The sequence below is a fragment of the Thalassophryne amazonica genome, chromosome 17 (genome assembly GCF_902500255.1).
Source record: "Thalassophryne amazonica chromosome 17, fThaAma1.1, whole genome shotgun sequence".
In the NCBI taxonomy this organism is placed as follows: Eukaryota; Metazoa; Chordata; class Actinopteri; order Batrachoidiformes; family Batrachoididae; genus Thalassophryne; species Thalassophryne amazonica.
In genome coordinates this window covers 71,397,293-71,425,274 of record NC_047119.1, presented here as the reverse complement: position 1 = coordinate 71,425,274, position 27,982 = coordinate 71,397,293, and the positions used below count along the sequence as shown (strand labels likewise).

At 42.7% G+C, this 27,982-nt stretch overlaps 1 protein-coding gene across 1 annotated transcript in view; it reads right to left on the bottom strand.

Annotated features, from left to right (window-relative positions):
- actr1 (actin related protein 1, centractin) overlaps nucleotides 1–27,064 on the bottom strand; it is a 113,971-nt gene extending 86,907 nt beyond the window's left edge. The window contains exon 1 of the mRNA XM_034191853.1: nucleotides 26,878–27,064. Within this exon, the coding sequence (XP_034047744.1) occupies nucleotides 26,878–26,997 (120 nt within the window). The 5' untranslated portion in view covers nucleotides 26,998–27,064. The remainder of the gene's footprint in view (nucleotides 1–26,877) is intronic.
- Between the last annotated feature and the right edge of the window lie 918 nt (nucleotides 27,065–27,982).

The window sequence follows — 27,982 nt, the reverse complement described above, 5'->3', positions numbered from 1 at the left end:
AACCATTTAAACACTTGAACACAAGCAGCAGAATCTTAAAATCAATCCTAAATGTGACTGGGAGCCAATGGAGTGAGGCTAACACAGGAGTGATGTGCTCTCACTTCCTCGTCCCTGTAAGCAGTCGTGCAGCAGCGTTCTGGACCTGCTGCAGACGCTTTAGAGACGACTGGTCCAGTCCACAGTAGAGTGAGTCACAATAATCTAGACAAGATGTTATAAACAAATGAATAACTCACTCAAAATCACACACTGGGAGGTAAGCCTTCACTTTTCTCAAGATTCTGAGTTGATGGAAACTGGTCTTTACCACAGAATTAATTTGCTTTTCCATTTTGAAAGAGCTGTCAAAAATGACCCCCAGATTTCTGACAGAATTACGCACACAAGAAGACAAAGGACCAAGCACATCATATGAACCAGATGACCATGCAGGGCCAAAACCAACTATGAGGTCTGTCAATAAAGTATAGGTCTTTTTTACTTTTTTCAAAAACTATATGGATTTCATTCATATGTTTTTACGTCAGACATGCTTGAACCCTCGTGCGCATGCGTGAGTTTTTCCACGCATGTCGGTGACATCATTCGCCTGTGAGCACTCCTTGTGGGAGGAGTCGTCCAGCCCCTCGTCGGAATTCCTTTGAGAAGTTGCTGAGAGAGTGGCGCTTTGTTTGATCAAAATTTTTTCTAAACCTGTGAGACACATCGAAGTGGACACGGTTCGAAAAATTAAGCTGATTTTCGGTGAAAATTTTAACGACTGATGAGAGATTTTGAGGCGATACTGTCGCTTTAAGGACTTCCCACGGAGCGAGACGTCGCGCAGCGGTATCAGTCGCTGTCGTCAGCCTGTTTCAAGCTGAAAACCTCCACATTTCAGGCTCTATTGATCCAGGACATTGTGAGAGAACAGAGAAGTTTCAGAAGAAGTCGGTTTCAGCATTTTATCCGGATATTCCACGGTTAAAGGAGATTTTTTCTAATGAAAGACATGCGGGCGGATTGCAGCGTCGGCTCGCAGCCGCCGCAACGCTCTGCCACAGGAAAAACACCTCCGTTGGAAGCCTTAAGGACAAGTTGGAACATGTCCAGCTGTTAAACAATTTCTCATATACTCACTCCACTGAAAGCCATCAAAAGCCGCCTGGATTTTACAAATGGTTATCAACACGGAGGTGTTTTTCCTGTGCCGCTGCACCACGCCGGCAAAAATTTTGGTTTGGTTTAGAATGTGCATTTAACACCAAATCATAAAGGGTCAGTCACGGTTTCTTTCACCTTGAAACTGCTGCAGGCAGAGAAGTCCCGTTCGCATGCGTGTTGGAAGACAGCATGAACCGAGAACTGCTCTACACACGACCAAAATAACGCAGCAAAAACCTTCCGAAAATGATTAATCATTCAAGTTTTACTGAGTCCATCAAAAAAATTTAAAAACTGGTCTAAAGTTTGAAGTCTACACGTTCAACAAACATTCAATTTTCAAACTGAAACTTAAAGGGGAATTCGGTGGAAGGAACGCTTAATTCGATCATGTGACTTTGGACATGGATATGCGTCTGTCAAGGATTTTGTACAGTTCATGCTCATAATTTCATTTATTTTTAGTTTATGCTTATTTTTCCTCTGTGAGAAGAGGAGGTTTTAGAAAGAAAGACTTGTTGTCTGCATTCTTCATGATTGAGCAAACTATTTTTCATTTTGCCTTATCCTGCTTTGACGAGCCACAAGGCTCATGTTGCAGGAATGGAAGGTTTCAGCTGTTACCTTGCTTTGCTATCACCCTCTTGCAGACATGACTCATGTGTAACCTCTCCCGACTGTCCTTGTTTGTTTTTTCTCATGTTGATGAACTAAATAAAAGGCTGGGCCAGAGGAGGAAATTTTAGGAGAGCTTTGCTTGTTCTCCTCCTCTGCGCAGAGCAAAAAATATATATATATATTTGTCTCTCTCTGACTGGTTTCTTTTCAGTGTTTGTGCCTCTCATTTCTTTAAAAACAGGGTGCAAACCCAACAGTTTTTTCTTGGCGCCCAACGTGGGGCGTCGACAGATCTTCTCGAGCGAACGGAGGAAGACACGCCGCAGACTGTGCATGGCCGATTCCACTAGAGGGATCGAAGGAAAGTCCTGAGGAGTGAATTCTCCGCCGGGCCGGTGACTATAGACGTCCACCTCCGCTCGCCGCAGTAGATTGACGACACCTCCGAACTAAATGAGGGGCGCAACAAATTAACGTAAGTAATTACTGCCTGCCTGTGAGGAAAATATGTTGAGGAGGGGTTCGAGTCCCCATCCAGAATAAAGTGTGGGGGAGGGAGTTAGAGTCTCCGGTCCTGCCGGCACAGGTGGCGGAGGGGTTCAAGTCCCCATCCGGCTGAGAAATACAGGAGGAGCAAGAATAAATTTCAGGAGAAGCAGTTAGAGAGATGCGAATTAATTGATTATTTCAAAAGTGAAACTAAGTGTGTTTGTGGTATGAATGAGAGAAATTTCTGTTTTTGTTGTTTTGTTGTAAGGATTTTGTTGTGTGATTTATGTCTTAATATAAAATGATTTATTATTTTTTTTTTGTTTAAGATGAGGGCTTGTCTGTAATTACAATCATTGATGAAATCTGTAATTTATTTTGTATATGTGTGAGAGTTGGAGCGGTTGTGGGAGTGTGTGTGTGTGTGTGACAGTATGGGACTGTATGTGTGGTATTGTTTGACTGAGTATTCCTTAGTAATAATAAAAGAATGAGACTGAGTGACTGAAGCACGGACAGCTTGATATCCCATTTTATCAGGGGATAAAAGTGGAGCCGTTGTCTGCAAAGTAGGTCATTTTAAGTCCATACGCACCACACTCACATATTCCCGACGAGTCTGCAAAGAGGGGGATTCCAAGGAAGGTCTGCCCCACGGGGTAGAAGCTTGACCTGAACTTTGCAGAGTGAAGGGGAATAGGTGACCAACATGGGAAACACATGCACAGAAAATAAGCCCCTATTTCAGGGCGACGAAAAATACATGCACAAACGCAATCCGGAAAATCTGAAGTACATAACTAAATGGAAAAAGAAATATGGCTTCTCAGGTAAATTGGTTATGCCAGATTGTGAAGGTTTTGTGTTAAAACGTACAGCAGCAGCAGCAAATAAAAAGGTAACAGGAAAGCAAGAAAAGAAGGAGAAATAGAGTGTGCAAGAGTATGGCTCAGTGAAGCACAGATGAGAGTAGAGACCATAAAGAGGAAGAAAGACCTGTGGTGACTCTTAAGGTAAATGGACAGGACATGGATTTTCTCTGTGACACAGGAGCATGTAGGACAGTGATAACAGACAGACCTCCCGGAACTAAATTTGCAAAAGAAGTCGTTTGGGTAAAATCTGCAAATGGACAGGTGAATTCAGAGAAAATATTGAAGTTTGTCAATTTTGAAGATCCTGAAACAAACCAAACTGCTTGTGTCTCTGTGGTTTATTCGCCCCATTGTCCAGTAAATTTACTGGGACGAGATTTGACGACTGCCTTATCTATAGGAGTCACACCAACAGTAGGTGGTGTGAGAGCTGTGAGACAGCCCGCTACTGTATATACAAATTTGGCCCAGGCCTGACAGTACTCTTTGGATCTGTCGGAGTTGAGACAAACTGAACAATTATTGGAGGAAGGTCTGATGACCTATGAAAACAGAGAACAGGTAGTAATGATGTCACCAAAAGGTCTACACATAACTATGCTATTCACTCCATGAAAGGATGAAAGGTATGGAGCAGGATTTCTGAAAATTCCATCAGAATTACAGACAGTAGCACACCTATACACAGACAGAAAAACCACCTCTGTGTGTAGTGTAGTGCTGACCCAAAGTGCAGACAAATGGTACAGAGGAAAACCTGAGGCTGTGCAACATATTTCACTGACAAGGGCAGACACTCAGTCCTGGAAGGACCTTGGAGGAATTGTTAAAATAGCTGAGGAAGCAACTGATTGGCACGAAGCAGATGCAGTGTCGGTGTGGGATTTCAGTCCATCCACAGGCTTGTATCGGAAATACATGTTTGTAAGTGCTTGGACGACACCGGTGATACATGAAGTAGATCTGGACGATTGAAATTTAACATCTGTGTTGTTGACACAGGAAGATGAGACTTTATTGGCCAAACTGCCTTCTCATCTCTGGGTGAATACACCCACAGATGTAGGACTGTTGGAAAATATTCCGCCAGTCAAAATTAAGCCACGATCTGATTGGAGACCACGGATTAAACAATATCCGTTAAAACCTGAAGCAGAAAAAGGAATTGAACCGTTATTGCAGAATTATTGGAAGCAGGAGTCATCAGGGAATGTTTAGATGCATCCTGTAACACTCCAATATATCCTGTGAAAAAAGCAGACAATCAGAATTGGCGAATGGTACAAGACCTACGTGCAGTAAATGCTGCAGTAGAAACTAGTGCCACTGTTATGTGTCAGACGCAGCTCGGAGAACCGACCAGCGTTTGAAGGACCCAGTATGAAATAAGCAGAGCACGGTACAAAGGCTAACTGAATTTAATACATAACAGTGATACAAAAAACAACAAAAGAAAGTGCGGTCTGGCGTGGTGCGCTCCCAGCAGCGCTAACGGTCCGGAGCCAGAAGCTGTTCGGAACCAAGGACCCCGCCGACACCCCCCAGGTGGCCGCAACAAACCGAGTCTGTGAAAGAAGGAACCATTATGTGAGTCCACACTCTACACACAGAGAGAACACTTAAAGGTGTACAAACAGCAAACACTTCCTGGCTTGATTACTAATCAGCTTCCCAACCTGCAGGCATGGAACATCCAGTTCACAAAACTCCACTGCAGTGGAAGCCGATACATGACTAACATACAGCTCAATATAAAAAGGTGTGAGGGACACCACATTTACTGACTGTATAAATGTTAGTCACAAAATCTAACGTACCTCAGGAAGTGTGCTGACGAGCGTGAGACCTCACCCCCTCCTCTTTCACAGACCGTGCATCAAACCCTGGACGTTCTCTGCATCCACTGATGATGAGATGGCTCCCGAGACGACGATCTCACCCGTCTGGTCACAAGGTCGAGTCTCTGGCAAATACACACTGTATACTCCAGTCTTAAATGCCACCATGTTCCAATCCATATAGATGCACCTCAGCTGTGAGTCCTGACGAGCTGCAGGTGATCAGGGTGAGGTCCTGATAACCTCAGCAACACAGCCACTCAGTCCAAATGCAAGCCACCTGGAAGGAAAAACAAAAGACAGAAACAAAAAGGCAGCCAGGCCCCCCAGCCATACAACTGCCCCTCTGGTACCAGACCCACTACGCTGCTAAATAGATTAAGTCCTGGAAACATGTACTTCTCTGTCATAGACATCAGTAATGCATTTTTCTCAGTACCTGTTCATGCAGACTCTCAATTTTGGTTTGCTTTTACATTCAAAGGGAAAAGATACACATATACAAGACTCCCTCAAGGTTCTGCTGACAGTCCGACCATTTTTACACAAGCAATAAATTGTTGATTATCTTCATTTACTCCACCAGAAGAGTCACAAATCTTGGTGTATGTAGATGACATTTTGGTGGCAGGAAAGACAAAAGACAGCTATACAAAAATGTACTATGATGCTTTTGCAACATTTGGCAGAAACAGGAAGTAAAATTAAAAAGCAAAAGTTGCTGTTTGTGCAACCACAAGTGACTTATTTAGGCCACGTCCTATCAGCTGAGGGGAAACAAATACAAGACGATCGAAAGCACGCTATTCTCAAAGCGCCTAAACCATCAACAAAAAAGGAAATGATGACTTTCTTAGGTATCTGTAATTATTGCAAAGCCTGGATTCCATGTTATGCAGAGAAGGTGCAGAAATTGCAGGATTTAATACATTCTATACCAATGGCTATGACTGACAAAATACAGTGGAATAAAGAAGCTGAAGAACAGTTTACAGCTCTTAAACAAGAACTTGTGAGTTCCACAGTATTTTCTCTGCCCAATTATGCCAAGCCATTCACTCTCATGGTGGACACAAAACAGGGATTCATGTGTGCAGTCTTGCTACAACAACATGGTAATAAAAATAAACCAGTTGGCTATTATTCCAAACGTTTGGATCCAGTGGCACAGGGTCTACCTCCCTGTGTCCAAGCAGTATGCGGAGTGGCAATGGCAGTGGAAAGTACAGCAGATGTTGTTTTGTTCCACCCATTGACTGTTAAAGTACCACACACAGTCAGTGTGTTACTCCTGCAAACAAAGATGACATTCTTATCGCCTGCTAGACAGATAGCATATACAGCAATGCTATTGTCTCAGCCACATATTACCATTGAAAGATGCAACACCTTGAATCCCGCCATGCTCCTACCTACTGAGACAGACGGTGAACCGCATGATTGTTTGGCAGACACACAGAAACAACAATTACCTCGACCAGACTTAACAGACGAACCATTTACAGATGGACTACATTACTTTGTGGATGGCTCATGTTTCAAAGATCAGAAAGGACAGACATTAGCAGGCTATGCTGTTGTTCAATTACCAAATACTGTTATTGAAGCAAAACAGATGGATCATTTTAAATCAGCCCAAGCTGCAGAACTCATTGCATTAACCAGAGCTTGTATCTTGGCTAAAGGACAGAAACTGACAGTCTATACAGATAGTCAATATGCATTTTCAACAATTTGGTTCTTTGCAAAACAATGGCAACAAAGAGGTATGATAACCTCTACAGGGAAACCAGTGACACATGCAGGCTTACTCACAAATTTGCTAGAAGCAGTGACATTACCATCACACCTGGCATTATGTAAATGCGCAGCCCACACCAGAGGTACAGATTTTGTCTCCAGAGGAAACTGCCTGGCAGACAAAATAGCGAAAGAAGCAGCAGCTGGTCGATATGGTACTTCTTCTATTTACACAGTTCAGATAGACAATGAACCATTAATAGATTCTGACCTTTTATTGGATACGCAAAAACAGGCACCAGCGCAGGAACGACATTTGTGGTTGAAAAATGGGGCAACCCCAAAGGACTTTATTGTGTACATAACAAACCCATCCTACCCAAAAGCTTATTCAAAGCAGCCGCAATTGCGACGCATGGGTTAACGCATGTGTCGACAGGGGGGATGGTATATATGGTAGATCAATACTTTACTACCTATGGATTTAATTTATACTCAAAAAATTTTTGTAAAGCCTGTGTTACCTGACTGAAACACAACCCACAGGGAAATATAAGACCCCGGAGAGGGCAATTCCCAAAACCACAGTATCCTTTTCAAATTGTTCATATGGACTTTATTGAACTAAATCGATGTGGACCTTATCAATACTGTCTAGTATTAATTGATGCCTTTTCAAAATGGGTAGAAATTGTTCCATCACAAAAAGCAGATGCTTTAACAGTAGCAAAAGCATTGTGTAAGACAATTATTCCGTATTATGGAATACCAGAGATATTGTACAGTGATAATGGAACACATTTTGTAAATGAAGTTGTACAAAGAGTAGCAGAACACATGAAAATTAAGTTAAAACATCATTGTGCTTACCACCCACAAAGTGCAGGATTAGTGGAAAGGACAAATGGCACAATAAAAACAAGACTAAGGAAATGTATGGAAGAGACAAAACGAACCTGGATTGAATGTTTGGACCTAGTAAAATTGTATATGAGAATAACACCAACACCATCAGGTTTAACACCATTTGAGATACTTTATGGACGACCATATCGTCTACCAATTTTTGACATGGATACTAAAACAGCAGATGAGGAACAAACATTAGCAGATTTTATGAAAAAGACATTAACACAGAAAGAGATAACTCAAATACATTTACTGCCGAATAATTTTGATCTCCCACAGGACGGCCTTCCAGTAGTCCAGCCAGGAGTCTGGGTGTTCATCAGAGTGATTAAGAGGAAGAACTGGTCCAGTCCTCGTTGGGAAGGTCCATACCAAGTGCTGTTAACAACACCAACTGCAATAACGATAGCGGAGAGATCAACGTGGATACATCTAAGTCACTGTAAGATACAGCGTGTATTGGCTGCCTCCACAGTGTAAGGGGAAGTCTGGCTACAAAGGGAGTCTATTTAATTAGCAATAGATTGTCTCAATGCCAGTGAAGCAGGGAGATCCTTGCACTATTAGGTGAGGTTGGCTAACAACACTGTATCCTAGCAATCATGACTGAACTACAGCAGACCCCGGAGCGGCGTGCTCAGCGCCGCCGCTGCCGGACTGTTGGTAGGGCAGCCGGTTGCGTTGTGATCTTAGTGTGTTTCGTGCTCCTCGGATTCCTGGCCTGGTGGTTGACCCAAGAATTGCAGCTCACTGTGAACCGAGCCAGAGAACAACGGAAGCAACATCAGAAGAGGTTTATTCATAATGTGAATGAGACAGATGGACCCTCATATATACCATACTAATATGTGGTACAGATATGTTCATTTATTGGCTATGGAATTACGTTACTAATTGTTATGTTTGTTCGCAAATGCCTAAATGCCTATGCCTGCCACCCAGCTCTGACGGCTAAACCGTACCCTGCTAGGGTGACAGAATGTCTTATCATACGGATGCATAATCAAACTGTATTTCGGGGGCAACAGTTCTCAGCAAATCTGACAAGACGTAACACCACTTGCCTCAGTGCAACCACTTATATGATAGGGATTTCAACAGAAGACGTACAAGCGTGCCCAAGTGCTGTTCCATTGACTAGACTGAAGGGAAATGCAAAAATATCATCACATGTTAAATTGTCATCACAACGGCCATTCCCGATTTGCTTTTACGGGACAGGGAATAAAACTGTAGGTAAAATTAAGAAACGTCTGTGTACCCAAACCTATGTTTTATCAAATAATTTAAGCCTAACCAAAACATATTATGTGGATGGTACTTATCTTCATCACATTGGACGGGGATGTAATTATACAGGCTCCTGTCCATGGGGAACGGATGAATCATGTGCTTATGTTAGTAAGTTTTTGCTACCACCTGTAAATGGTACTCCGGTGTATGATGACATCTATTGGCTTTGTGGTTCCAGACTGTACATGAGTCTCCCACCAAATTGGGGTGGTGTGTGTGCACCTACCCAGGTGACTGACCATACATATGTGGTAGTGCCAAGGACCTCCACAGAGAAGAATGGCAGCACCAGACGGAGGAGATCGATATACCCAGATGCGTTGCCACATGATCACATGTGGGGCTCGGATGTACCAAAGGACCAAAAATTGTGGTCTGTAGGAGATAAAATAGCACATTCATTGTTCCCCTGGATAGGAGTGGTAAAAAATTCATTAATGATTGAAACTCTGAATTATCGATTGGGTCTGTTCATGAATGTAACAGAGAAAATAGTAGCAGCTCAAAATACTGAAATAGATGCTTTATGTACCATGGTGATGCAAAATCGCATGGTTTTAGACTTGCTTACTGGTTCATAGGGAGGAGTTTGTGTTCTGCTGAACACAACATGCTGTACTTTCATCCCAGACTCCATTCATTCAGTGGATGTGCAGGACGCATTGGAAGAGCTGAATAAACTTCGTGATGCAATGCATAAAGACACCCTAGCCGTGAACCGGTGGAATCCCTGGTCCTGGTTGACTTCAGGACCATAGTGGCAGTTACTATTGAAAATGGTGACACCAGTTATTATAGTCCTAATTCTGATTGGACTTTGCATGTGTTGTGTGATCCCTTGTATCAAAACAATGGTTGGCAAAATGGTGTCAAATACATTTGTACAGTGTAATCTGGCTTTCCAACAAACTATGCCAAAATATCAAGCATTGAAACAGTCAGACCTTAGTGGAGAAAACTATAATGACTGTGTTGAGAATTATGATGATATTGAAAAGCTCACAACTCCAGTTCAAGCTTGAACTGTTGACGTGATGAGTTAACACACTCTTAGCCTATGAAGCTTTAGCTGAAAATGTAATAAGACAAGTGGTTAAAGTGGACAAATTTTCTATTGAAGTGTGTTTTGGACATGACAACCTTATGTAAATAAACGATAAACGGAGGATTATGTCAAGGATTTTATACAGTTCATGCTCATATTATCATTTATTTTCTTATAGTTTATGCTTATTATTTTTCCTCTTTGTGAGAAGAGGAGGTTTTAGAAAGAAAGACTTGTTGTCTGCATTCTTCATGATTGAGCAAACTATTTTTCATTTTGCCTTATCCTGCTTTAACGAGCCACAAGGCTCATGTTGCAGGAATGGAAGGTTTCAGCTGTTACCTTGCTTTGCTATCACCCTCTTGCAGACATGACTCGTGTGTAACCTCTCCCGACTGTCCTTGTTTGTTTTTTCTCATGTTGATGAACTAAATAAAAGGCTGGGCCAGAGGAGGAGATTTTAGGAGAGCTTTGCTTGTTCTCCTCTGCGCAGAGCAAAAAAAAAAAAAACAATATATATATATATATATATATATATATATATATATATATATATATATATATATATATTTGTCTCTCTCTGACTGGTTTCTTTTCAGTGTTTGTGCCTCTCATTTCTTTAAAAACAGGGTGCAAACCCAACAGCGTCAAACGACTCCAGAGGGTTAAAAACATATTTATTTAGGCTGGTCTTTAATGCCTGGTGGGGAGGTGACATGTTCTGTTTTTACTTTGTTTTATTGTGTGTTTTATTTTTAAGAATCTGTTTTTACTGTAAAGCACTTTGGACACCATCTGACTGCTGTAAAGCACTTCATAAATAAATGTTGATTGATTGATAAGCGCAGGTGGTCTGTGAAACCATCAGTCTGCAGACAAACTGCATATGAAGGTGAACACAGCCTGTGAAAAACGACTATGGAGTGCAGCATTTCCACAAAAGCTGCACTGATAAGTCAACTGTGCAGCCTGTTGATAAAAACTCATCAAATCCTAATAAAGGTATTTTTTGACAAGTTAAACATGATTCTTTTAAAGTGCGCATCCTTTCGCTTCATCTGTGGAGGTGGAGAGCAGCCAGTGGACCAAACCGTGTTAAAAAAAAAATACAGACACAGTGCTTCACTTTAAATGCCCTATAAGTTTGTTTCAGATGATCAGCATTGTTAGATATCTGTCTTAATTCCTTATTTTATTATTTTACGTTAGTTATCAAGTATTTATTTTTGTTATCTGTTTAGAAGTGTCTGGAACCTGGTTTTTAACTGGGTGAAAGTCTCAACAGACAGTTAAGTTTCACTTCCATTACGCATGGGCAGGCTTCAGATATAGGGAGTGCTTCCCTCTGTCTGTGGGGAGACAGTAAGATTAGGTTTGTGAGAATAAAACCCTCCCTCTGTACTGCCTACATCGTCTTTTATAAAAGCCATTTGTTGACCATGTTCAGGGTCTCAGAAGATGGACTCCTGGGTGGTCGGCGTCTCTGGGGACCCGGTGTAACAGTGTAACTTCCCCCCTGCATAGCTTTCCCCCCCCACCTGACAGACAACGAATTAACTCCAAAATGAGTTTAGACTGAAAGAGCTAGTACCACTTAACACTTAAATTACTCTTGATGGCTCTTGAAACAAACGTGTAGATGGTTTACCTGATTGTATTATCCTGTTCAAGTGTCTGTTTTCTATGTAAATGTAACTGTGTATGTAACTTTGCCCTGCCTCTTGGCCAGGACACTCTTGAAAAAGAGTGTCCTGGCACCAGGCGGAGGGAAGATGGCGGCGCCAGGTATGGCAGGAGCAGTTACAGCTCTCTTGATGCATGCACTGCTGAGTAATCTTGTCCTTTCTGACACTGGTCAAACACAAATAGACTACTACTCTTATGGAACTAAATTACCATCTTCAAATAAGCTGACAATAAACCGGTCTTACAAACACTTTGGATATGGCAAATACGTCCTGGCTGCCACTTTCATTCATCCGCACCTCCTCGGTCGTTCATCAACATATACTAAAGCTGCCCTAAAACCACGACATACCATTGCATTTAATATCGCCATCTGCTTGCTGCTATCTGGGGACATCCACCAGTGTCCAGGCCCGCTGAGCTGCCCAGCAGAGGAGAGCCATCATGTCAACACCACCACTAACAGGAGCAACATCCAGAACTTACAGGTATTTTCACTTTATTCATCCTACACCCCACTGCATCAAACTCTCCTCCATCCTTGTGTCCTCCCTGCGAGCGCCGAGGGGCTCACAGCGTCCCGGATGTGTGAGGCGATCAGCGGGACGGAGCCATCGAAGCCCAGGAGCGGCGTGTCTACCTGAGACAGACCACGCACGCTAGCCTCGCTGCAGCTACATCCCGGGCCGGCACATCATCCCCCGGTGGCTCCAGTCAGCTATGGGGAATGCAGACCGCACCACCATCAACCCCCACATGCACGCAGATCGCCCATATTCCACAAATTCTGAGATTATTCCACCAGTTCGTTTCCACCGGGACCCCACCGTCTCCACCGGCTGCATCTCCGTGGCGCTCACTCAACATGTCACCGGCTGCATCATCAGAGCACGACCAACACAAGGATCAATAAACCACAACACCGGAGGTCTGGAAAATGCGGGGTGGATTTCCGCCTTCTCCACACTTTCCCAAAATCCAAGTCAATTTCCAAAATAAATATAGAACTCTTCAACACCCAATCACTAACAAATAAAAGCAGTCTAATCTTTGATCACATACTGGACAAAAAAGTTGATATTATGTGCCTTACAGAAACTTGGCACAAACCAGGGTTGTATTGGCTTTAAATGAAGCTTGTCCTCCAGGATACACCTACCTGGAGAGGGCTCGGACCACCGGCCGGGGTGGAGGTCTCGCTGTCATCTACCACAAGGATCTAACTGTAACTCCCCTCCTACTGCCAGAGCTGACAACCACATACAGAAACAATATCAATACTCCTCATTTATCGCCCTCCAAAACCACACCCTGGATTCATTAATGAATTGCAGGATCTTCTTACATCACTCTGTGCAATAGCCCATAACACACTTATACTGGGAGACTTCAATTTGCACATAAACCCCCCCACAAACCGCCCTGCTGCAGAATTCCTTCAACTCCTGGACTCTTTGCATCTCACACAACACATCACAGTACCCAATCACATTAAAGGTCACACCCTGGATCTGGTTATTACAGATAGTGCTTCCATTACCAACCTGCAAGTAAATGACTTAGGCATGTCAGACCATAAGTGCATCTCCATGGAACTGCCTTTACCAGGCCCATACAATAAAACAAAACACCAAATCCATTTTAGAAACATAAAAGCAACAGACAGCAACCTTTTCAACCAGGATATACAAGACATCTCACGAGTCACACAGTTCACATCAGTTAATGGATCTGTTGACTATTACATTTCTAGCCTCTACAATATCCTTGAGTCTCATGCACCAATCAAAACAAGAACAGTTACATTTTCCAAGTCAGCCCCCTGGTACACCACAGAGCTCCGCAAAATGAAAACCGCTGGCCGTGCCCTGAAGCGGAAATACACCTCCAGTGGCTTACAAGTGTTCAAACAGGCCTACCGCGAACATCAAAAATCATACACCAGAGCACTCACCATAGCCAGGTCCCAATATTTCTCACTAAAAATCTCAAACAGCACTGGAAACTCCAAGCAGCTATTTTCAGTAATAAATTATCTGCGCAAACCTCCCACACACGCACATGCCGACAGATCAATGCAATAGGTTTATGGACTTCTTCACAAATAAGGTGGCATCAATCCGGTCAGCCCTCCCTGCTACAGCCCCATCTTCCTCTGACATCACTCTCTCAACTCAACAGTTTTTCTGTCTTCTCCACAGTCACTCCACAGTCTTCTCCACAGTCATCTTCACATCCATAACGTGTATGAAAAATTTCAGTCCGGTTTCCGATCAGCTCACAGTACAGAGACAGCCCTGGTCCGCGTCATGAACGACTTGCTTATGACTGCGGACCAGGGCTCACCATCACTCCTCTTATTACTGGATTTATCATCTGCTTTTGACACCGTGGACCACACCATCCTACTCCATCGCCTCCAGTCTATAGTTGGACTTTCTGGGACCACACTCAATTGGTTCAGGTCACACCTCACGGGCAGGACAGAGTTTGTGACCCTAGGCCAGTCCAAATCATCACCTCATACAGTTAGCTGCAGAGTGCCTCAAGGGTCGGTCCTTGGGCCGACCCTTTTCACCATCTACATGATCCCACTCGGTGAGATAATCAATAAACACAAGGTTTCTTTTCATTGTTACGCAGACGACACACAGCTGTATATAAAAATGGACTCCACTTCCACCACAGTTCTGCCATCTGCACTTCACTGTTGCCTGGAGGAGATAAGGGCATGGATGGCTGATAACTTTCTTCAACTGAGCAGCAGCAAAACAGAAGCCATCCTTATTGGTACCCCTCACCAAACCCAGTCCTCCTCGAACCTAAACAGTATCTCGATCTTTGACCATAACATTTCCCTGTCCTCATCCGTTACAAACCTTGGTGTCAGATTTGATTCACATCTCACATTCGATTCCCACATCCGTCACCTCTGCAAGGTCTCTTTCCTCCACCTTAAAAATATTGCAAAACTCCACCCCTCCTTTTCCCAACCCGACACAGAGAAGTTGATCCATGCCTTTGTCTCCTCCAGATTGGACTACTGCAATGTCCTCCTCGTCAGGATCCCTGGCAAAAGTCTACAAAAGCTGCAGCACATTCAGAACTGTGCTGCCCGGGTCCTGACGAGGAGGCGCAAATATCACATCACTCCAGTCCTCAGATCCCTTCATTGGCTGCCCATTCAACAAAGAATTCAGTACAAATTCTGCCTCCTTACCCACCAGTGCAAGCATTGAACTGCCCCTGCCTACCTCAGTGAACTCCTCACGCCACACACCGCCCTAAGACCCCTCCGCTCCACCAGGTCCACCTACCGCCTGCACCAGCCCAGATCCAAGTTCTCCACCATGGGAGACAGGGCCTTCCAGGCAGTCGCCCCACGGCTCTGGAATGCCCTTCCAGAGATCCTGAGGGCCCCACAGAGTGTGGGGACATTTAAAAAAGGCCTCAAGACATTTTTATTTAAAAAGGCCTTTTAAAATGTTAAAATGTTTAAAATGTTATGATTTTATCTGTGTGGTTATGCTTATGAATATTTTATTGTTTTTGACTCTGTATATTGTTTGTTTTTAGCCTTTGCTCTGTAGTACTTTGAGATTCTATGGAATGTAAAGTGTGTTACAAATAAAATGTATTATTATTATTATTAAGCCCCTTTCACACCAGGGCTGCTCCCAGTTGTGTTGTGTGTTGTCATGACAACACCACATGGAAGCAACTCAGTGCCAAGACGATGCAGCTTGGCGCCACAAGAGCGTGATGGGCGCAAAGGACGAAGCAAATCAGACGCCAAAAGTTAAACGTTTAATTTTTGTTTGCGTCCTGTGCTCGACGCAGAATTAAGTGGTTGCAGCGCAAGTCAGAGCAACAGGACGGTAATCAGCATGACTTGAAGCCACACCCTCACAAGACAACGTTACCCGACACCAATTTATGATTCCTGCTGTGTTCCATTGTTCCCGCAGTATAAATCATGCAGGATTGTTTTTACACTGTGTACACAATGCAGTAAAAACTACACGCTAAAAAAACAGGACAGAAAAAAAAATGTGGATTGCAGCTGCAGCAGCTCCTCGCTTTTCTCTCACAAATATGTCTGTATAAAGTCCAAAAAAATCCTGCTCACAGACTGATTGCCAGAGACAGGACATGTCAACATCAAGTATAACTCCAGACATCTCCACATTTGCTCACAGATGGTTTGTTTGCGGGCGCGCGCATCTCACGGTCAAAGGAGGAAAGATAAACTATATCAGAACTCAGAGAGCAGACCTGCAACTCAGCACAAGAACAAATATAAACTAGAAGAGAAATCAGAGTGCACAGTTTGTCTGCAGAAAAACTGTGCACTTTGATTCCTCTGTGCAGAGAACCTGCAGGCTGCATCCTCACCTCCTCTCCGTCCCCTGCTGCGCGCACCTGACACAGATATTCCTGCGTCATCATGAAGCAACAGGAAGTAACAGGAAGTGGGCCCGGTGTGAAAGGGGCTTTAATCTCAATGAGTTTTATCCTGGTTAAATTAAAAAAAAAAATCTTACAGGGCAGCACTGATTAACTCATACCTTGATAAGAGCCAATCAGGATACAGTAACCTTTAAACTCTATATTTTGTGGATGTTTTATGGTCCCAGATGAAGCAGTTTGATTGACGGTGAACAATATTGGTATTCCTTCTGTATGTTATCTATAACTATCTACAATAGTAACATTTCCTATTCTTAAGAATCTTTAAATCCTCCTTCCAAATATACTCTACAAATATATGGACCTGATTGACAACCTGAAACATGTGATGTGATGGAAAATACTCCAATTTAGTTTCGCATAAAATATTCACAGTATATGTATAGAACACAGAGTAGCATGTGCACACACACAAACACACAATAGTATGCAAAGAAACATATGTTTAAAAAAAACAATGAAAATGAGGGGCCTATAATGTCTGTCATCTTTCTCAAATCTTTTTTGTACAAACTAGGCCATAAATATAAAGAATGGCAGATAAGGAATCAACAGAATAATATAAATGTAGCATGAAATTGACAAATATGATTATTTGAAGCAGTGTGATTCTCACTGGATGAGCAGCTCGACAGAGGAAAGAATGAATAAAGATGTGTTCAAATCATTTTTATCCACTAAATATTAGGGCAATTTCACAATCACCTGGACCATGAGGAATATTTAATTTAACACCAATTTGCTGTGCTTCAACATAGTTTAGATTGTGATGTTTATAATTTTAATAAAAATGTATATTGGTATCAAGCTTGATGCCAAGTTTCAAGAAGATATATTCAGGATTTCTTTTCCTACATCCAGAAATGTGCCAATTTTGGACAGAAAAGCGTGTCTCATCAAAAAGTTTCAATAAGATGAACTTGCTTTTCTCAAAATATATGCATCCTGCCAGTCCTGTGGGTATCTAAAATGACAGGACCTTTATTAATGAAATTGCACATGGTCTTGCTTATCTATACCTGATACTTTTGTCAAAATCTCACCCCAGTACTTCTAAACCATTTTTTCCATCTAAAATGTCCACTCGTAGACAGTGACATATATCTTACAGTAAAATATACTCCCCTGTCAATGACACATTTTGAAGACCACTTGATGGGCTACTTAGAAAACATCCATCCACGTTTATATGTATCAACCAAGCGAAGCTCTTGGACCTTAAAAATATTCTGTCCAACAATGTCCACTCCGACACATTGAAAACACTTGGTGCCATAATTGGAGAGGAGTCGACTCCTTAGCATTTCAGACTAGAATCAAGCCACAATTATTAGAAGTTTAGAATAAAATAATCTTTGGTGAAAATTATTGAATATGATTCAATTTCAGCACAAGACAATACATGAAGTCCACATAATGTCCACTCCAACACATCAATATACTGTTTGTTTATCTGGCAGTCTGCAAGTTTCTGATATCTTTACCAGCCAATTATGTGTTCCTCTTGTGTTATACAATGTACACAAGGTTAACCTTAATATTTTGTACTTCAGCATAGATTTTATTGGTTTTCACAAAACCACAAATTTTAAAACCAGAAAGAGATCTGTTGGAATTCTACTGAATTAATAATGTAGAAAATAATTTCACATCTATGGGCATTTCTAGTATAAAAATGTATTTTGGGAGTTTTTAAGTAATGATAGCACTGAAACATCAAACACTTCATAATTTGAAACAGTTTTAAGCTGTGCCAAGGGCAAATTCTTATTTTGTGTTGGAGTGGACATTTTTGTTGGACTCGCAGACTTTTGCATTTCAGGTTTCAGCACTATGTGCATGTGTTTGATGCAATATTGCATGTTGTATAGTAGTGTTCTGTTTGTATCCTTGTCACTTTTTATGCTTGTAATACTTTTCCATCTATACACTTCTGTCTATTTGGTGGTGGTTTCATAACAACTCTTTCTTGCTTTCACTGTAGGTTTGGTGTTCCTGTAGCTCCATGCATGCATCAATCTATTAGCGCAAGTGAACATTAGAACTATACTGCTTTGCTAACTCGCCAAAGACTTGCTATAAACTCGAATAGGCCTAGTACCCTTAATCAAAACAATGACAAGAAAAAACACTGAAAAAAAAAATTGAATGCATCATTCAACTGGGACTTAAAGCGACGACATGGTCAAGTTGTCTCAGTTCCAGATCCTACACCAGCCGTGCAGTCAGTGTCAACACCGGCTGTACAGTCAAGGTCAACAAAGTATAGACAGAAATTGAAAGCAACAGATCAAGCAAAGTTTGAGGCTCAAAGAGAGACTGAAAGAAAAAGATGGCATACTGGAAAATTATCATGTGCACCATCTTCACAGGAAGAAACAATTGACCAACGACAGAAATGGGCTGCACAGAAAAGGGCCCAAAGAGCCAGAAAGAACAACAAACAGAATGAACCATGAGTGCCACCACAGAAAAAAAAATATGCAAGATGTCACCAGGAGAGAAAACGGACTATTGGAGGAGCCACCGCCAAAAGAGCTGCGAAGCTCGCTCCAAACAGAGCGTAGAGATCATCACCCCTTCACAAAGTGATACCTCGCAGGAAGCCAGAAGTCAAACTCGAAGTACAAGTCGAGCCACACTGTATCACAAGGTGTCCATGGTAAAGGAGTACATGTGTGAATCTCCTGGGAGCTACACAACCATAGTAGATAAGCTGATCTCCAACACAACACCCAGGAAAGCTGTTCAACTGGAATGTCGTGGTTTGAAATGAAAGCTGAACATGGAGGAACGCAGTGAAAATACAATTAAATCTGGAGTTAGGTGCAGAATAAAAACAGCTAAAAAAAGTACTGCACACCAACAACAGACAGTCCTATTATGAGTATGCCAATGCTGCAAAGAAGGCAAAACTATCATACAATCCTGGGGGATTTCAACGCCCACGTGGGCAATGACAGTGAGACCTGGAGGGGGGTGATCGGGAAGCACGGCCTCCCCGATCTGAACCTGAGTGGTGTTCAGTTGTTGGACTTCTGTGCTAGTCACAGTTTGTCCATCACGAACACCATGTTCGAGCACAAGGGTGTCCATAAGTGCACGTGGCACTAGGATACCCTGAGCCGGAGGTCGATCGACTTTGTAGTCGTATCATCTGACCTTCGGCCACGTGTCTCGGACACTCGGGTGAAGAGAGGGGCAGAGCTGTGGACTGATCACCACCTGGTGGTGAGTTGGATCTGCTAGGAGGGTAGGAAGCCGGTCAGACCTGGCAGGCCCAAACGTATCATGAGGGTGTGCTGGGAACGACTGGCAGAACCCTCTGTCAGCGAGGTCTTCAACTCCCACCTCCGGGAGAGCTTCTCCCAGATCCCGGGGGAGGTTGGAGACATGGAATCCGAGTGGACCAAGTTCTCCACCTCCATTGTCGATGTGGCTGCTCGTAGCTGTGGTCGCAAGGTCTCTGGTGCCTGTCGCGGCGGCAATCCCCGAACCCGGTGGTGGACACCGGAAGTAAGGGATGCCGTCAAGCTGAAGAAGGAGTCCTACTTATCTTTGTTGGTAGGTGGGACCCCAGAGGCAGCCGACAGGTACCGGCAGGCCAAGCGTGCCGCAGCCCGTGTGGTCGCAGAGGCAAAAACTCGGGTCTGGGAGGAGTTCGGGGAGGCTATGGAGGAGGACTATCGGTCGGCCTCAAAGAGATTCTGGCAAACCGTCCGACGCCTCAGGAGGCGGAAGCAGCTCTCCACCAGCACTGTTTACGTTGCGGGTGGGGAGCTGTTGACCCTGACTGGGGATGTTGTCGGGCGGCGAAAGGAGTACTTCGAGGATCTCCTCAATCCCATCGTCACGTCTTCCGAAGAGGAAGCAGAGACTGGGGACTCAGAGGCGGACTCATCCATTACCCAGGCCGAAGTCACCGAGGTGGTTAGAAAGCTCCTTGGTGGCAAGGCTCCTGGGGTGGATGAAATCCGTCCTGTGTACCTTAAGTCTCTGGATGTTGTGGGGCTGTCTTGGCTGGCACGCCTCTGCAACATCGCGTGGCGATCGGGGACAGTGCCTCTGGATTGGCAGACCGGGGTGGTGGTCCCTCTGTTTAAGAAGGGGGACCGGAGGGTGTGTTCCAACTATAGGGGGATCACACTCCTCAGCCTCCCCGGTAAGGTCTATTCCAGAGTACTGGAGAGGAGAATTCGACCGATGGTCGAACCTCGGATTCAGGAGGAGCAGTGTGGTTTTCGTCCTGGTCGCGGCACACTGGACCAGCTCTACACGCTCCATCGGGTGCTCGAGGGTTCATGGGAGTTCGCCCAACCAGTCCACATGTGTTTTGTGGATCTGGAGAAGGCGTTCGACTGTGTCCCTTGGGGCACCCTGTGGGGAGTGCTCCGGGAGTACGGGGTCCGGGGTCCTTTACTAAGGGCTATCCAGTCCCTGTACGACCGCAGCAGGAGCTTGGTTCGCATTGCCGGTAGTAAGTCAAACCTGTTTCCAGTGCATGTTGGCCTCCGCCAGGGCTGCCCTTTGTCACCGATTCTGTTCATTATTTTTATGGGCAGAATTTCTAGGCGCAGCCAGGGTGTAGAGGGGGTCTGGTTTGGGAACCACAGAATCTCGTCTCTGCTGTTTGCGGACGATGTGGTTCTGTTGGCTTCATCAAATCAGGACCTTCAGCGTGCACTGGGGCGGTTTGCAGCCGAGTGTGAAGCGTCCGGGATGAAAATCAGCACCTCCAAATCCGAGGCCATGGTTCTCGACCGGAAAAAGGTGCTTTGCCCTCTTCAGGTCGGTGGAGTGTCCTTGCCTCAAGTGGTGGAGTTTAAGTATCTCGGGATCTTGTTCACGAGTGAGGGACAGATGGAGCATGAGATCGATAGACGGATCGGTGCAGCATCTGCAGTGATGCGGTCGCTGTATCGGACCGTCGTGGTGAAGAGAGAACTGAGTAGGGGGGCAAAGCTCTCGATTTACCGATCGATCTACATTCCGATCCTCACCTATGGTCATGAGATTTGGCTCATGACCGAAAGAACGAGATCGCGAGTACAAGCGGCCGAGATGAGTTTCCTCCGCAGGGTGGCTGGGCGCTCCCTTAGAGAAAGGGTGAGGAGCTCTGTCACTCGGGAGGAGCTCGGAGTCGAGCCGCTGCTCCTCCATGTCGAAAGGAGTCAGTTGAGGTGGCTCGAGCATCTTTTCCGGATGCCCCCTGGACGCCTCGCTGGAGAAGTGTTTCGGGCACGTCCCACTGGGAGGAGGCCCCGGGGAAGACCCAGGACACGCTGGAGGGATTACATCTCTCGGCTGGCTTGGGAATGCCTTGGGGTTCCCCCGGAGGAGCTGGGGGAGGTGTGTGTGGATCGGGAGGTCTGGGCGGCTTTGCTTGAGCTGCTGCCCCCGCGACCCGACTCCGGATAAAGCGGAAGAAAATGGATGGATGGATGGGTGGACTACCACACCTTTATTGTTATACAATAAAACATGCTGCATCAATTTTAAAGTGACACAGAATAACGCCTAATTTCATTTAAAAATGCACGTTTCTGGTCATAACTTGTTAAATATTAGGATTAATCAAACCATTTTTTCGGCAACATGAAGTTTTTTTTCATATGCAGATGCTGAAAGCAAAAAGTACATCTTCATGACATATGATTTAGTGTTTCTGATATGATAACATCTGTATTTTGTATGTATAGCCTTTATTGTGACCGACCTGACTATGGAACTTTATCTCAACACATATTTTTAAGACATCAGGAGGTTTAAAATTTTTATTAAGATGCAATTACAAAGAGAACGGGAAAAAATTCCCATTTAACGCTCTAATTTTCACAGCTATTGTTATCCTGGTCCCTCGTTCATAAGCACAATTTTTCACCTCACAACTACTGCATATGGAATACAATAAATCAGAAATACATTCAAATAATATATATATATATATATATATATATATATATATATATATATATATATAAATGAAAATAAAATAAAAATCAAATCAATCATAATCTATATACCTATAAACCTTGGGGAATCTCCCTGGCAGATCTATGTGCAAGCATTCTGGGGTGTGCCATGAATCATATGAATGCAGTGTGTGCAGACAATTAAAATGAAATTGTCATTTCAACACTAGAAATACACTCGCGCGTGCAAAAAGTAGCCATAACTGGATGCTTAATTTAACCAGGAAGGAGTTTCATAAAGAAGGCCATATTTATAACACAAAGTGGATATCAATACCTTCAAAGGGGAATCAGTTTGAAGAGTTTTATTTACGGCCCACATGAGCTTTTCCTCTAATAAAATTGGAACACAAAATGTTTTTTTCAGATTTCAGAGGTTTCTCCCACAATAACTGTTTACCACAGATATGCCAAATTTACATGTTTCATAGCCAGTATAGCTGGCATTAAGGAGCCAAGAAATGGAAAGGCTTCTTTGAGTGTAATGGTATGCTTCAGTGTCTCAAACATGGCTCGCAATAGTCAGTGTAATATTTTCCATAGTATGAGCATACATAAACTTCACAGTTTAGTGTCAATGTCTGTTGTTTGACTATAGTCCAAGTCTGGGTGTCCATGACTGCCACAGAAACATCCAGGCATCTAAGTCCATTACTTGCTGAAATATTCTACCTTGAACATGGCTCCAGAAATGACGGCCATAATTTTTACCTAAAAAACGTCAGACAATCTGAGACAAAGTGCGTGAGGCCCCTCAAATATTCTTTGAATTGACATGGATTGACCCTTCTATAAGTATGATTTTCTGAACTAAAAGAAAAATTCCTAAACAAAATAAAAGGTAACTTAGTGACAATAATCTTTCTGGCAAAAATGATCAGTGAATATAAAAGTCTGTCTTTGACTAAAAGCCACTTTCATTTTTTATGCATTGCAATGATATTTGTCCTATAAATGCACTTACGTGCTACACGGGCAGCCTTATTTTGAATAATCTGTAATCTATTTATCATTTCTCCAGTAGCATTTGACCAAACTACTGGGCAATAGTCCAGATATATTAACAGTAGTGCGTTAATAGCATAATTCTTTGCAGTACAACTTAGAAACCTTGCATGTATTCTCATAATTGATATACCCCTGCCAATTTTTACAAAAATATTATATGTTGTTTCCATGATAATCTTTAATGTACCACTACACCCACCACTTGGTCTCATGTACTCGATTTATTATCATATTATTAATCTTAATGTTTAATATGGGGTTTTTCATAACAACAACTGGATCCAATAACATACAGTTAATCTTTTCTGTATTTAACACTATTTTTCAATTTCAATTTATTTTCCTTTATATAGGGCAAATCACAACAGAGCTGCCTCAAGGCGCTTCACACAGGTAAGGTCTAACCTTACCATCCCCCCAGAGCAACAGTGGTTGCCAATATCTAATAAGTTAGTGATAACACTAAGTTATTAGATGTTACCCACTCAACCACGTTGCGCAATTGCATATTTAAAACAGTTTCAAGATCACTGTGTGAGCGTGCCGATGTATAAATGGTTGAATCATCTGCATACATCACTAAACTAGCCTTATGTAAAATATATGGTAAATCATTCATGAAAATTGTAAATAATAATGGACCGAGGCAACTCCCTTGTGGCACTCCGCATAATACCCTCCTGGTGTTAGAAAAGGTGCCATTAAAAGCACTGTGTTCTGTTAGATAGGTAACTGTAGAACCAAGCTGATAGCTCAAAACCATAACAAGCAATTTTTTTTTTTCCCAATAACAAATCACGGTCAATGATAAGGCTGCAACAAACGATTATTTGGGTAATCAATTAATCTGATGGGGTTTTGACACGATTAATCGATTAATCGGATTAGCAGGGAATTTTTTAAAAATGTGCCAGGGAAACAATTTTTCTCTCCTTCCATCACTTTATTTAACAACAGAACATTATTTGAAAACTTTAAATACTTGAAAATCAACAAATTGTCAAATGTCCCCTGGCTGTTGAAATATAAAATAATAAAGAATAAAACAGTTTATAATAAAGAACAAAAATAATTATTTCAAATGGCATTGCTTTATCAAAGTGCTGAGTTGCCATAAAACAACATTGAAACATATAAATGTTATAAAATATATGGTGAAAAAAGAGGTATTTTTATTGCTGCAATTGAGCAATTAGCATAACCAGTTAACCATAAAGCCTAAATCAAAAACTGTAGCCTGACTCATTATATGTGCAACATTCTCTGTATAACTTGTAAACTATGTGGTCATTTCACAATGACACACGTGACTCATCCCACATCTCTGTCTCTCTGTCTCTCTCTGTGTGTGAGGGAACGAGAGACTCTTCACTCTCACACCGTATTTGAGCAAACTTTGGAAACATGAAGGCTTTCAACAGTAAAATAAAGCCTATAAATGAATTTCTGGAGCTATACAAGCAGAAACAGCTCGTTTTATGTGAAGACTTTGACAGAGTTTTTTTCCGCTGTAGCGCTGCTCGGCTCTCTGTCTGCGGGGGAGCGGCCAGTTCTACACAAACAGTCTGGCTGTATTTTAGAAAAACTACCTGATAGCACTACCAAACTACCTGTGACGGCGCTGTCAGAACACTGTGGCGCGGCATCGTTGTTCCATTATCTGGGGAGAACGCTATGTTATCATGTTTTCCGATTGTCCGCTGCGTGGAGTGTGGCAGGAAAAACCTAAGACGCTTTCTCGCGAGGTGCGAGAAGAAGTTGAACATTTTAAACCAAATAAATAAATAAATAAATAAAAAATGTCACTTGTCCGGTCGGACAACAATTTAGAGCTATTACTTGCCCGATCACATTTTACACTTGTCCTGGACAATCGGACAGGCGTTAATGTCGATGGTAGGACTTTGACAACATTAATAAAAAAAACTGTCAGTGCTGTTACTGTTCTTTCTTTTTCTCTCACTCTCTGCCCCTCACCTCACTGCTCTGGGAGACGCGCAGACAGCCTGGTCCTGACTAGATCCAACCGTCAGGCTTCATATCACTGCCTGACTTGTCATACTGAGACGTTACGACTGCTTACAGAAAAATAAACAAACATTTGTTAACTTGCCCAGACACTGAGCTCTCCCCTTCCTCGTTGATGACTCCGACATGCTTTTGTTTGAGATGCTGCATCATTACCGTCGTACTCCTGTGCCATGCGAGGTCCGACGTGCAAATGTCGCAGTTAACAAGCGTCTTTGCGTTGTTTAACGTAAAGTGCTCCCACCCTTTTGAAGTCTTAACTTTCTTTTGTCTACTTGCATCTGCCATATTCTAACTATGTAGTTCTACAAAACAGCGCCTGATCTGCTCTGTGCACTGGTCGCTACTGGCGTCAGCTCGACACAACACATCGATGACGCAATGTGTTGCCAACGCCTGTTGTCATCGAATTTTATCGATTCGTTGTTGCAGCCCTAGTCAATGATATCAAAAGCAGCAGAGAAATCGAGAAACGCCGTACCAACTATGTTCTTCTTTTTAACCTCTCTGAACTAATCATCTGACATATGAGTCAACACTGTGGCAGTGGAGTGACTCTATACACATGTTGAAAATCAGTGATTAAATTATTAGAAGAAAAATAGTTATTAATTTGCTCACATACAATAGACTCCATAATTTTTCCTAACACAGGAAAAATACTTATAGCTCGACTAAAGCTGAGAACAGAAGTTTCTTATTTTTCGGTAGTTGGATAATTTTAGCCTGTTTCCATGCTTGTGGACATACGTGAGGTGTGCCTTAAGAGTTTACATAGATGGTACCCCATAAACTGTGATTTCAAAGTTTCACGTAAATGTTGACCCTCTCTGTTCATTTTATCATGATGCTGAAGAATTAATTATTCATCTTTTGTGGGAATGTTCATACAATTTTTTGGAAGGACATAAGCCTGTTTGTGAATAGAAAACTTACTTTAGAACTAGATTTTGATTGTAGAGATATAATTTTTGGTATATTTTCTAAAAATGTCCCGCCTTAAAAAAATGTTTATTTTGAATCTGGTAATGATGGCAAAAATTAATGTTCATATCTGTAAAGACTCATCAAAAGCCCAAAATTGTTGTATTTGACTCCTTACTTCTTACTTAACCTCATTAAATTTTTGTACAAATACTAAAGGTCAGAAGACCAAAACCATATATAACGAATTTCTATTGTAAAAATATGTTTATATATTCATGTTTATGTTGTATATTTTTATAACATTTAAATCTTGTATGCTTGTTGCTTGAGCCTCGTGTCTTGTTCTTGTTATTATTGCACATTTTCAAACAGCAGGGTCCTCATATCATCGTATTTATTTATTGCGTGAGGAAACTGGAGCGCCTAAAGGAACCGTAAACTCCACTCAAACAGGAACGAGGACTTGAACCGTCTGTATGTGAGGCAACAGCGCTAAAACACACACATCCAGACAACTCAGGTTTGGGTTTCTTTAGCTGGAAGAGTCGCAGTCAGTCGTGAAACTCGTTAAACAGTCAAAGCTCCGACACGTTGAAAAACTGGAGTTCCAGAAGAGCTTTGTGTCTCATCAGCTAACAGTCTGAGCTAAGCGGCTAAAGCTAACTATCTCGGCGTTCCCACAACAAACACATCCACATTTTGTGTGCAACACTACGACTCTAAACAGAACTTGTTTCCGACAGTTTCCATTTGATAAAGGATGTTAGCAGCAGGGTTACCGGTTAGCCGGCGCTAACAGCTAGTGGCCTCGGTTTGGGTGACATCATACTTACATTATCAATCACAACAGGCTGGTTTGCCAAAATGTCATATGATTCCATGACCGTGCGGAAATCCAAGACAAGCTTTTGTCGACCCGTGCCTATATTCTTCCTGTATAAAGTTTGAATCATATAAAAGGAAACACTGTGTCACCCTGCACTCAGGCGTCGCACCCACTTCTTCTTCCTCGACGCTGATGGTGCATTTGATTTGTCCTTACAGCGCATACTGCCACCTGCTGTACCGGAGTGTGCAACGACATGCATATTTATTCATTTTCACTGACTTCAGTCAAGGGTCACAGGGGGGCTGGAGCCTGTCCCAGCAGTCATAGGGTGTGATGCGGGTTCCAGACTGGACAGGACATGTCAGCCTGTCACAGGACCATCGACAGAAAAAACACCTACAGTCTGTTTAAAGGGCATATCTCAGTCCAAGTCAACACTATTAAAAAAATAAATTCTGTACCACTTCACTTCACTTTCACTTTATTTATTCAATGTCTTCAAAGGAGTAACGAGCTGTACAGCAATGGGTATACAGAAAAGCACAGAATAAAAAGAAAAGAAAAGAAAAGCAAAAACACACCAAACATTCAGTACACAAGGGGGACACAGTACAGACCTGGATCGATGGAAAAGGAACCGAGTTACCTAACACGATTTGCCATCAACCCTATGTACCTGCTTCTCTCCTCCGATCAGCATTCAGAACAGAGATAGCCACAGGTACAAAGGAATGCTTATATCTGTTACTCCTCACTGTAGGAAACCTAAGCCTCGCTCCAGATGGCAAATAACAAAATTCACCATGGAGAGGGTGGGCCAGATCAGATAAAATTCTCTGAGCCTTCCTCCTCACCTGTCTGGAAAACAAGTCAGACAGTGAGGTCTGCTGGGCCCCCAAAAGCTTGCTGCACAATTCTACAATGTTGTGAAGTGGCTTCCTTGCTTTAATGCTGAGATTTCCATACCAGCACATCATCGAAAAATTTAAAACCGATTCAATACAAGATTTATAAAATAGGGTCATTATTGTCCTGTCCACTTGAAAATATGACAACTTATGAAGACAAAACAGATGCTGCTGACCCTTCTTATACAGCAGGTCTGCATT